We start from the raw sequence: 12521 nt of genomic DNA, 5'->3' as shown, positions 1-12521 counted from the left end.
ACACAGGTGCGGCACCTTTGTTTTTCAAAGTTATTATTATTAATTTTTTTAATTTTTTTTTTTCACTTCCTTTGCTTTTCAAAGCATCTTTACTCTTCTCTATTACTGTACAAGTTACACTATATAACTAATATACCTATATATACAACAATAACCACATACACTTCCAAAGGAAAAGCTCACAAGGAATAATTCAAGTCACTTTTGAAAAAAAAACTCCATATTGCAATAGTTTAAACTTCTGGAAAACTCAAAATTAAAATACATTAAATGAGGCTATCTTGGAACTCTTCTCTTCAAACTTGATCCATCGTGGAATTTCATGACATTTTTGGTTTCTTTGGTCTTCCAGAGTACTTAGAAACTTCAAGTTATTTGTTCATTTTGGCATTTCTCAAGGATTCTAGTCAAAAGCATTTTTCCAAGACCAATAACATTGCATTATACTACGTGGCAGCCATCACTATTCTTATGACATTTACATTTCTTGTTGCCATTTATTTTCAGTAGTTCATAAATGTAGGTGTAATTTACTAGTTTTTCGACCCTTATATCAAGTTGTTTTCTTGATTTCTTGTATCACGTTATTTAAGTAATGCAAGTAAGATTATTCAATTTCGTAGACATTGGTTTTATTATTGTTATTGTCATATTGTGTTCTTTATTCTCTTCGTAAAAGGTACTAATTGAGGCAATAATAAACCCATTCAATTCACTGCAGTTAGACAAATCTTTGGTTAAAACACCTGTACCATTACATTTCATTCATATACAAAAAACTTCTTCATGGGACGCTTACATTTCTCACAAATTACAGTTCCTTCAATCAAACCCTCAGCATAAGGAATGACAGTGGAGTGACTGCAAGGCCCAGGTAAAGAAGGCGGCTCAAGGGCACTCCTAATGGCACCTGAGAATCCCAGTTTTGCCACATTGTTTCCCCACTGTGAAAAAAGGTTCAAGCGTTGCATGAGTTCTTTTCCTTGAAGCTGCACAATATCTGTGGAAGAAGACCCTTTTCCTATTACTGCCCAACCACTATCACTAAAGTCCAGCAATGCTGAAACCTCATCTAGAATATGATCATTATCGGCTGTCTTTCTAAGCCGGAGTTTTGACCTTCTCATACTCTCCAACCGAAGCCAAAAGAATTGAGTTGTTGTGAAAGAGAGAGAACCAGTAAGCTTTTCTTCTGCAATGCTGGCCACAATGTTCCTCACATGATCATCTGGTCTGTTCCTGTTGCCTACATACACCATCTCAAGCTGCACGCCTGTGCTTTTTATTTCCTTCATTTTAGAGATGAACTCTTGAATCCATTTTTGGTTCTCACTTCCATAAATGCAAAGGTCTCTGTCTTCTTCTACCTGAAATCATTCTCAATCCTATGAGCTCAAGTACAAGGAATCTAACAATTTGGTATCTGAAATGACAAAAGAAGTCTCAACAAGTGATGATCCAATGTTGCTTCATTGAGTTAGAGTTATACCCAACTAGCAAGTAGGGGGTCAATATTATCAATCAAAAGTTGCATTGTCCAGTTCTGCTCTTCCCAGAGCTGCTCCTCTCTTGAAGCTGAAAAGGGGTAAGCCCAGGCACCCCAGCTAATTACCATGTCAATTGCATTTGAGTTGGTAACCATCCCTCTTGAATCCAACACTACCATGAGTGGTTCACCCTTGTAGTTCCATGCTTGTTTCATAGAGTTCACCACTGCTGAGCTATGTAACCATGGTTGGCGAATAGAGCACCATGGCAAATAGTTTGAGAAAAAGTTAAAACATCTCACCTCATCATCAGTCCATGTATCAGAATACGAAATGGGAAACCATACAATCTCATAATTTCCCTTGTAGTTCTTGTTGAGAGGGTGATCATATGTTTGCTGAACTAGGAAAAGTAATTCCTCTATTGGGAGGAGCTCTGGCTTTGAGATCAAGAGCACAACTACCTTGTTTTCCAGTTCAGATACACCAAGCTGTCAATGAACACAAAGAAAGTGTGAATTTAGAGGAAAAAGAGTTTGTACTCAATAAAAGGATCAAGACAGATTTCAAGTTGGTTTCTAACAGATGTTCGAAACAAAGAACTAACAGTCTGTACAGCTTTAGATTTGTAATATTAAATCTAAATCATAAAATCCATCCATTTCAAATGGAAAGTATCTTTTTCACGCAAAGAGCACCCTAGAAGTGTCTTACAGATATCATCATAGGAGTTTCTTGTTAGCTGCATTTCCAAATTGACCAATCAGCTCCTTGTCCATTATGTTTTGTGTCAATTTAGTCTTTGCACCTTACCATGGGTATTCTTTTGTATACTAATTTCCCCCAAGTGGCATTATTTACTGCAGCTTCCTCTTTCTTTTTCTTTTTTTTTCTTTTTTTTTTTTCTCTCTTCTTTTTTCTTTCTTTCATATTTGTGGTTCCTTTGTGAGGATGCCCTAGTTAAGCAATTTAGTTAACGTCGAACTTGATCTTGTAAAAGGCCACCATCCCTTCTTCTTTTTTTCCTTAAAAAAAAAAAGTTAAATGGATATAATAATTGAAGGTATAATATCATTTCAGAAGTATGTGTGATGTAGCAAAAGCATGTGCCTATAATGTGATTATTGGTTAAGGTTTCACAGAAAAATATAGTAGAATAATCTATTTGTATAGAAACAATGTTTAAGGGGTTAATTGTTCAAATTAGAAATGCATGACTAAATTAACACTTGCATAACAATCCAAAGTTGAGATTTGTAAAGGTCCCTCAAAGTAAACTAATGGTGACATGGTTTTTTAATTTTTGGAATAAACAGAATCTTTGTTCAACATCTTGTAGTAGTTGGAACTAATAAGACATGCTTTAATAACCATTACTTTAATTGAACTCATCATGTGAGAATCTGTTGGAATTTTATAGAGATTAGAGAGCATAAAAATCCTATTTCAAATATGAAACAACAGCTGGAGGGAATAAAACCTTTGCTTGTGAGGAGCAATCTTTAAGTGGCAGGGCATCCTTTGAAGCAAATAGCATATGGAGCACCTCTTGATTGTTGATTGTGGGGGACTCCTTAAAGAGTTCCAATAGCTTCTGACACAACTTTCTCTCTGCAAGTTATGTAATAGAACAATCATTAATATTATGCAGAGTCTAATACTTTAGACAACCAGTTAAGTGTGTCAAATTATTCTGAAGAAGCTATAAATAGTAACCTATTTGTTCATGACACAAATCCACCTGCTGTCTGAGGTGACTCCATATGCTGCTTGACCTACAAACCAAACTTAATAGCTCCCATGTTGCAATTATTGTTGAATCCAAATTCCTGTAAAGGGGGTTCAAACATTATTATAACATTCTAAAACAAAAGTATAAATAATATACATGTTATTACATTTAAATATTGATAAAATACAATAAATCATATTTTAATTCTTTTTTAAATGCTCAATCTTTCAGCAGAAATAATGAAGCTGAAGAAGAATAATCAGCATATATGTAGGCCAATTGAAGAGAAAGAACATGCACTTGCTCAGGTTTCATGGCGATCAAATCTGTGATTAGAGAAGAGCATGCCAAGGCACTTCTAGTGACCCAGTAAGCGGACGCATAAATGTAAGACTTTGTAACATCCACTTCCTTATCCAGCTCTACATGAGAAAGTGGCAAGCCTTCAAACTTAATGATATACTTAGTCACATCCACCATATTCTTAACCAAAAAGTTCAATGCCTTAAATCGAGGCTTCAATGTGCTCAAGTCATTAGGCAACTGCTTAAGCATTGCAACTGATACTGCCAAAGGATTATGAGGACAGAGCTCCCTTAGGAGCCAAAATTCTCCATAGTTTGTTGCAAATGCTGCAAGTACTATAACCATCTTTGCATCCCATTTATATTTTCCTAGCAAATCAAACAAAAACATCGTCCTCATGTGTAGATCATCTTCACCAGGCCACTTGCAGCGCATCTGGCATCACAATAAATTAACACATATGTTAGATTGTATGTATGTATGCGTGTCTGTGTGTGCGCGCGCGCGCGCGAGAGAGAGAGAGAGAGAGAGAGAGAGAGAGAGAGAGAGAGAGATGTGAATTACCTGTAGTGAAATCTTATAAATGACATGCCCAAGCGGTTCTTGGGAACTAGTTGCTTCAATGTTGCTTTCATCACTTATTGCCATAGCATCAAATTGTAGATCAGAAACCTGCAACAAGTGATTGGAAATGAATAAACAAGTTCTTGCAAAGTAAAATACAAGTAAGTGCTTAATAAATTCAACCATTAACAGGATATATCAGTAGAGAGCAATGCAGGCCTTATGAATAACTCTGACAATATAAAAAAGCACAAAATATAATGGTCTACCAATGTGATTGATCAATTTGCTGGGAAACCAGAATTTACTGAGAGTTGCTTTGGTATAATACTTCAACAATTTATACCATAATATTTTGGAAAGCTCACATACTTTGCAGCATCTCTAAAAGAAAATTGAAATATAATTTTACTAAAGTGATCATCTAAAGTGAACAAGAAGTTCAACAGACCAGAGGGGTAAGTGGTACTTCTGAATAGAGGATGATGTACTGTATTGCACGCAGGAATAGCTCAGAATCAAGACAGCGGCCATCAGGGTCATGAGTAAGGAGTAGCTTCTTTATCTGGATATCTTCATCTAAATATAATGGTGACCTCCAGAAGGGGTCACTCCCAAGAAAATTCATGGCCGAAGTAACGATGGTACTGTGTTCTTGTGGATTGAAATATTATATGAGCTTACAAACATACTTCTAAGATATTCATGGGGTCGCATATGGAAAAAGGTGACGGATGAAAATAAAAGTAGTTCTTTGCTTGAGCAAATAACCATTTAATATATTCCGGTGGCAATGGCATCACTGTATATGTTTTGCGTGTGTGTTGATAGAGTGACTGATCACTGAAAGGAGTGAAGGACAGCCATGTTTCAGTTTTTCATTACATGGAGACCACCATAAATAGAGGTTCTTACTTTAAATAGAGGTTCTTACTTTAAACTTTAAAAATATCTGAGCTGGGAATCCAAATCCTTTCCTTTTGCACTTTTTCTTGGTGTAGTGGAGAAGAAATAGAGCACATAGCACTAGTTAAAAGGGGAAAGTAGAGCAGGGACATGATATTTCAATTGTGTTTGAAAGCAATCTCTTCTTCTTCTTTTCTTGCTGAATAAAGGCAATCTCTTCTTAAAACAAAAAGAGTTGTTCTCCAACATTCTTAGCTTTAATTCTTCGGGAAACTATAATGAAAAGGTAAAACTATAAGAACTAAAGGGAAGGCATCTAAAAGAATAGGAATAAATCTCCAACATTCTTAGCTTTAATTCTGAGGGAAACTATAAAGAAAGGGAGAAACTACATGAACTAAAGGGAAGACACCTAAAAGAATAGAAATAAATAATTAGACAAGTGATAATGTGCTTGATAATTGGTATTGGAAATTCTTCAAAAATGCTTGAAAAAACAATACAATTATGGTGGTGGCCGCTGACCTTAAAATGAAAGTTAGAAATGAAGCAAGAGTTCATGAAGACATTCATGTGGAGTAAAGCTTTTATAGTTTCTCTAGCTGCATGTAAGTATGTGAACAGGAAAAGCACACCACATCGATCGTAGAACAAACTGTAACTGTGTTTTATGCCCCCAACAATTAAGGCATTAATCTTTGGAAAGCATATGGAAAACCTGATTTAAAAGGTAACAGGGGCAAGTAAATTTGATTAATATATAATATAAAGAATATATCATGTTTCTTTCACTGTGAGCTTTAATTAATTTTTAAAGCCAATGGCTTTAAGGCACTGTAGAGCGTGTGTCATGCTAGAGTTAGAGGCAACTTTTAGCAAAGAATAATGATAGGGATAGTTTAAATTTTATTAACTAAGCTTCACAAACTGAAGTATGTTTTTTTAAAGATACAACAAAAGTTTTATTGTATTGTTGATATGGCATAAATCAAATTCATTACTGCTTCAGCTTATTTATTTAGTAAAATTAGCAATAGCTTTAATTTTTTCTTTGAGTAATTTTAGGTATATTATACATATTACTACATAAATCTAAAAATTGATTTGTCAATTTTCAAAGACATAAAAAAAAACAAATTCAATGTTAGAATGTTGTAAATTATACTAAATTAACCTTACAAACTAATGTGTTATTAATTAAAAAATAATAATTTGACATATGTCTATTATATTGTTGAATTGGCACCTTAAGGGTGAACACAAATTGCTCTAGCAAGACCAATGCTCTGACCCAAAGCCAAGCCATTCAAACAGCCATGTGAGGTTGCCGAGGATGAATGGGATGGTGGTCTGCGGATGATTTGTCTTTTTGGAGTAGCCTTATTATTTTAAAATAAAATTAATTAAGAAATTTACTTATTATATTATTAATATGACACTAATCATTTTTATTGTCAAGCCATTCTGTAAGCCTCTTTTAATAAAATTGGTAATAACTTAAATATTTTTCTTTTCAAATAAGTTTATAATAAAGAGATTTGTTACATTCAAATTTTACAATTCTTTGTGGGGTACATTTTATGTTGTCTTTTATAAAAGATGAGAAGTGTAAAGCCGACCATGGCTTTCTTTTTCATAACTAATTCTTTGAAGCTGGACATTAAATTTTTTATTTTTTATTTATTTTTTGAGAAGGAAGCTAGACATTAAGTTCATCCCATGGCAAAACAAAGGGTGCGAGAGGGGGCAATTGAGAAAGTCTCTCTACAAAATGAAAAGCTCATACGTCCATATAACATATTACTTTTTTGTCATTTTATAATTAAAACAAAGTTCAATGGTCCCACTTAAAACTCAAAGTTTTATGCGTTTGACAAGTTTTCATGCCTTCTTAACGTTTTAACCTTTCTCATTGCTATTCAACAATAAATAATGTTACCTACACCACTTTTTTCACATTTGTTAAAGGAGAAATGTGAGCTACACAATATTTATCACAACAAATTTTATTATTGTTGAGTTTTTAAGTTGTTTGGGTCTATTAATAACACTATTTTTTTTTCCACCATTTAGAACTTGCCAATTTAGAAATTGTTAAAAATTTTGTAAAAAAATGGTAATTTTAGACTTATTGTTGTTAAAGTGATCTATTATGCGTAGTAGAGAAAAACAATAATGCTAGTACCACACAGAAATATACACATTTTGTCACAATTGTCTTATATGGCACATTTTGCCATAATTATTTTTACTTTCAATCTTGTCATTTCTAAACTGAAATCATCCTGACTCCATTAATTTCATTCAAGAGAATTTCCAAAATCAGAGAGGCAACTAATCAAAAAATATCTTTCCCAAGAGCTCTGAAAATTTCCATGAGTTGCTAGAAGTTTAGATTTGTTTCTTTCAGTGTAAAATATTTTATAAAAGATGTTTTTTTTTTTTTTTTTTTTTTTTTTCCAGAGTGACTCAAGTTTAGTTTTTTTTTTTTTTTTTTTTTTTTCATTTCCAGAGTGACTCAAGTTTAGTCAAAATGAAATCATTGTTGTTGACTAGGAAAAATCCCTCTTTGGGTTTTGTTAGGTTTTTAAAAGTATTGACTAATTTCATAACAAAATTTGTGCTCAAATATTTAGAATTGGTTGTATTTGATTTATTTTAAAAGTCTATCAGGAGTTGCATCGAAGATCTCAAAGAAATTGAAGACCAGAGTTTCCGCTCAAGCAAAATAGGATTTGCACAAGCGAAACTGCAGCCCAAAACTTGCCTGTCACTCGCTTAAGGCAATAGCTCAAGTGGGATTTCGGAAATCAGAACTCTAATTCTATTTGAAAAAGGATTCATGTTAACTTTTTAACCTACTGAATACACCTATACAAACCACTGAATGCATAAATCTTCCATTGAGAATACCTTATGCATTTTCTTCTTTTAGCCAAACTGAAAATTCCTTAAATTCTACCCACTCATTTTGTGATTCCAAACAAAGCGATTGTTTGATTGTTTTGAAACCACCGAGAATTTTTTCCATTGAGTTCGCTACAACAAATCTTCAAGGTGATCTTGGAGAGCAACCACACCAGCTTGTGGATAGTCTTCTAAAATACAAAATGTGCTCAATTTTGCATATTTTAACCCAAAAACCCTCCACATCAACCTTTGTAAAAATGTCTAAATATGCACAATGGTCTTGCAAATGAATAGTAACCGTGTATATATACACGGTTACTGTTTACCGTAAATGATTTTTAAAATTTTTTTCCTCTCTCCTCTCTTCACCTCACTCTTTTTTCCTTTCTCTCTTCTCTCACGGTTACTGTTTGTTGATGTCCATTTTTGCAAATATGTACCCGAAGGCTTATGAGGAAAAAAGCCCAATGAAAAGCAAGGCCCAAAGGCCCACCAAGAAGACCAAAGAACAAGAAGGGTCCAAAGAAAGAAGTACAAGTGAAAGTAATCTACGGTAAAACGCAAATCTGCCGTAGAATACAAGTCTGCCGCAGAATACAGCTTTACCGCAGAATACAGTTCTCTGGCAGGATGGCTTCGGCAGATGAAGATAAATTGGGCCCAATGCCCTTTTGATCCAATCAACATTATTTGGCCCACAAAGGCCCAAATCATTTTGTATAAAAAAGGATAGGCATGAAAACTGATATGAAGAAGAACGATGAAAAGAAACAAGGAGCAACAGGAATTGCGTGAAGGAAGAGTCAAACTAAAGGAAACGACAAATGCAGCAGGAAATGCGTGAAGAAATAAGACAAAAACACGCAGTAGACGAAACAGAAATAATCTGCTACGGCAGGAATGGCGTGGGAGACAAAAACAAAGGACAGTGGAGTAAGAACAGAAGGGCCGGGGCACCACCAACCTGTACCCAGCCAATACAAGGGAGGTGGGCCCATGGTCAAAGAGATTCAGATGGCGTGGTTTGGTGGTGGGGGGAAAAGGGGGTCTATATTTGGTTTCCTGCCATAACTTCTTTTGGGAATATATCCTGTTGGGATGGTATCTCACCCAAAAGAAGTAATAAATGGTTGGGACCACTGATGCATGCCATAGAGCTAGGTAGTGAGGTAGAAGTATACGACAGGAACAAACAAAATGGAATTTTGTCGTGCAACAAACATGTTCTGAGCAGATGCCAGTGGTCGGGGCAACCAGTGGGTGAGTGGGTAATCTTGAAAGGATGCCCACAACAAACCAAAAACAGTTGGTGAAACCCTAGGGGTAAAAGGGAGAAATCCCATTGAATTAGCTTACTATAAAAGGAAGGTAACCACTGCAGAAAAAAGGGGGACCGAGGTGGAGGAAAAAATAGGGGAATGAGTGAAAAACAGGGGAAGAAGAAAAACCCCTGGAAGGGAGAAAAAGAAAGAAAGAAAGAAAGAAAAAGAAGAGAGAAAACGCAGCAGGAATTGGGGCATGCATCAATAGACCATCTTTTCCCTCCCTCTTAGCAAACCCACTCTTTGAAATCTCTAAAAGTAATAGCTAGTAGCCATTTAGGCCTATTCTCCAAAATGAACAACTTTTATGGCAGGAGCCCATGATAAGGTTGTTGAAGTTGGAGTTTTGGTTCCTTCTTGGTTTACTTATTCTATGGGCAGATTTATTACTTAATTTTGATTGTAAATATATTTGATTTCTCTCATTATAACTTATATCTGCCGTATTTAGTCATCCTGCTGTAGCACGTTTTTATCACGTCTGCCGCATCAGTTGTCCTGCTGTGGTGTCTTTACTTGCTGTATTATTTATTCTGCTGTAGTACCTTTTTATTATATTTGCCGTGTTAATTATTATACAAGCTAAACCATTTCCTGCCGAAGCTTTCTTATTTATTTGTTGTTAAGTATTTTACAGTTGACACAGAGCAATCATTATCCTGCCATAAGTATATATATACATATACATTGTTTCTCATGTTCTGAAAAAATATATTTTATATATGTATATGTGAATACGTATAAGTATATATACTCATATATGTATGTATATATTTGAGAATATGCTAACCCATTTAAACTAATATTTGTTTGATGGGTATTTTCTTTAGGTTTTAGATTTGTTTATGTGCAGGAAGTAAAAAAGTGTTTCTGCAGTAAAAACGAAAAGTGGTCATTCACGTTGTAGAAGGCTTTAAAGCACAGCAGATGGCTTTAAAGCATAGCAAACAACTTTACATGCACAGCAAACAGCTCTATTGCACAAGGCTTTACTGCAAGAAGCTTTAAAGCACGGCAGGAAGCTTTACTACACAGTAGAAAGCTTTATCGCACAGTAGGCAGCTTCACTGCATAGTAGAAACTTTTATTGCATGGCAGACGGTTTTACTACACGGCAGAAAGTTTTGCTGCACAGCAGAAAAGTTAGACCTTGGCAGAAACCGAAGAATAGTTCATTCTACAGCAGAAAAGTCAATCCTATGGCAGAAACTGGAGAAAAGTTCCTGCGGCAGAAATAGGGGATAAGCCCACTTCGTAGCATCTTCCTTTGGACTTGGACTCAACGTTTGCGCACAAGCCGGCTCAAGTTGAGTTCCAGTTAGACCGGTCTCAACTCCCTTACTCAGAACACTCGGGCCTAATACCGCGGAAGGCATCCTAGCCCAACGCACACAAAAAAGGCCCCCACATTAAAATGGCGACTCACTTTCTTTTTACTATTGGGTTTTGTTTGTTTTGGTGTAAATTTTATGTGGGCTGAGTTTAGATTTTGATTCTGCGGTCTTATTCTACACTTTTTATGTCTGTTTGAGGAATTTTTTGACATGGGTTTGCTTTGTTTTTGTGTGATTTCAAATGGGTTTTCGTTAAAGCTTGTGTATTTTCATTGGATTCTATGTGAATCACATTGGCTTTCTTGCAATAACAGAGTGACCCATGTTGGGAAATGGGATTTGTGGCTAGTTGTGACACATTTTTTTCATTCTATTTGGGGTTTATACCAAAGAGAAAATAGGAATAGTTTTGGGACTAATCAAAGATCAAGAAATGAAATAATGAAAAGAAGATAGTAACTTTTGAGTGACCTGTGAGCACGGGCATTACTGCATCCCATAATGTTTTCTATACCTGTTTGGCATTTGTGTCATTAGGGTTTGAATTATCTGGATATGTTTTTTTATTGGCCTTCAATTCGGTTAGAATTAATTATCCGGATATGTTTTATAATTTTTAATTTATAAAATACTCTTTTTTTTTCTATGACAATATTACACCTCCACATTGATCAGTGTCTACTTTCTGCAAAAGCCTCATGGGCCTGTCTTGATCGTCATTAATCTCTGAATAAACTACAAGATTTTCCACTGCTTTATTTCTTTTATTTTTATTTTTGCTTTAATTCCACTGCCAGGAGCATTTAAGACGTATTCTTAGAGGTCAAGCCTTGCTATTTGACTGGTCAAAATCAACTTCATTGGCAAGGACCTTATCTCCTGGAGTTTTGGAAAGTCAAATAGATGCCAAGAAGGTTTGTGACTTTGCCTTATCACAGAATCTTTAAATGAGTTCAGTCCAGAGAATAAATGGTTTGCTAAGAAAAAAGTGATTTAAAGAAAATAAATCTTGTCATTCTTAAGTTCTAGGGCTATCAAGTTATGCAGAATTTGCAAGTGCTTTTTTGGAACTTGGTTGATGTCTTTTGTATAATATTTGTATGTATAAAAACAGTTGGAAAAGGATTGGTTGTTAGTTACTTTTATCAACAAAAGAGAAAAAAAAAAAAGAAAAAAAAGAAAAAAAAAAGAAGTGAAAATATAGTTATGAAATAGTTGGTCTATTACCAATTGAGTTAGAAGTATTCAGGAAATGTGATAAATAATGGGTTCAGAATGTCCAATGTCATGCTACAGAAGATACCACTAGCTTGGCGATTGCTTAAATTTGTGTACAATCTTGAAAACTACATAGTCCAAAGGGTTGGTAACTGATTAGGTTTTTTATTATTACTATTCTATATATATATATATATATACATATATAAGATTCAAAAATTTATGACATTTATTTCATAATAATTGTTTTTTACCATTTGACCAAGACACCAGTAGGTTTATATTTTAAGTGTAAGCAATCAAGATTCAAATTAACTCAAGATACTTATTCGACAACAAGAAACTTTAGTTTGCCAATTTACCTAATTGGAATCCATTGTTTAGGGTTTCATGAGTTATAAATTATATATATATATATATATATTTTTTATTTTACAAAAACCAGCTAGAAGAGGGTGTCTCCATGTGCTAATTAATCGCTCCTGTCCCTACAGCTATACAAGTCCAACAACAAGGTTCCATTATTTTGTTGGTAGGTGATAACTGTTGCATTATTTATATGAGAGGCATGAATTAGCCAGGTTGGTGGAATCAGTTGGGGTTGTCCTCCAGTTGTCTTTAGCTTTGGGTGGTTGATTAGAGAGTAACATAGCAATTCAATCCAGCCACATGAGTTGAGAGAAGAGAAAACAGATCAGTTTCCTCTGTTTCTCTTTTCCTTCTACCATCTTTCTCTTACATT

At 34.7% G+C, this 12521-nt stretch overlaps 1 protein-coding gene across 1 annotated transcript; it reads right to left on the bottom strand.

The window, feature by feature from the left end:
* Positions 1-702: 702 nt before the first annotated feature.
* Positions 703-4955, bottom strand: LOC111986621 (protein SIEVE ELEMENT OCCLUSION C). The gene is made up of 7 exons (XM_024018301.2): positions 4541-4955; positions 4090-4197; positions 3506-3960; positions 3204-3310; positions 2968-3098; positions 1490-1978; positions 703-1367 (listed from the first exon to the last, which is right to left on the bottom strand). Exons 1-7 carry the CDS (start codon positions 4715-4717, stop codon positions 762-764), a joined length of 2073 nt encoding a protein of 690 aa, XP_023874069.1. The 5' UTR covers positions 4718-4955; the 3' UTR covers positions 703-761.
* Between the last annotated feature and the right edge of the window lie 7566 nt (positions 4956-12521).

The sequence above is a fragment of the Quercus suber genome, unplaced genomic scaffold, assembly GCF_002906115.3.
Source record: "Quercus suber isolate HL8 unplaced genomic scaffold, Cork oak 2.0 scaffold_138, whole genome shotgun sequence".
Lineage (NCBI taxonomy): Eukaryota > Viridiplantae > Streptophyta > Magnoliopsida > Fagales > Fagaceae > Quercus > Quercus suber.
Note: the sequence above shows the minus strand (reverse complement) of the source record. Positions and strands in the feature narration are given on the sequence as shown.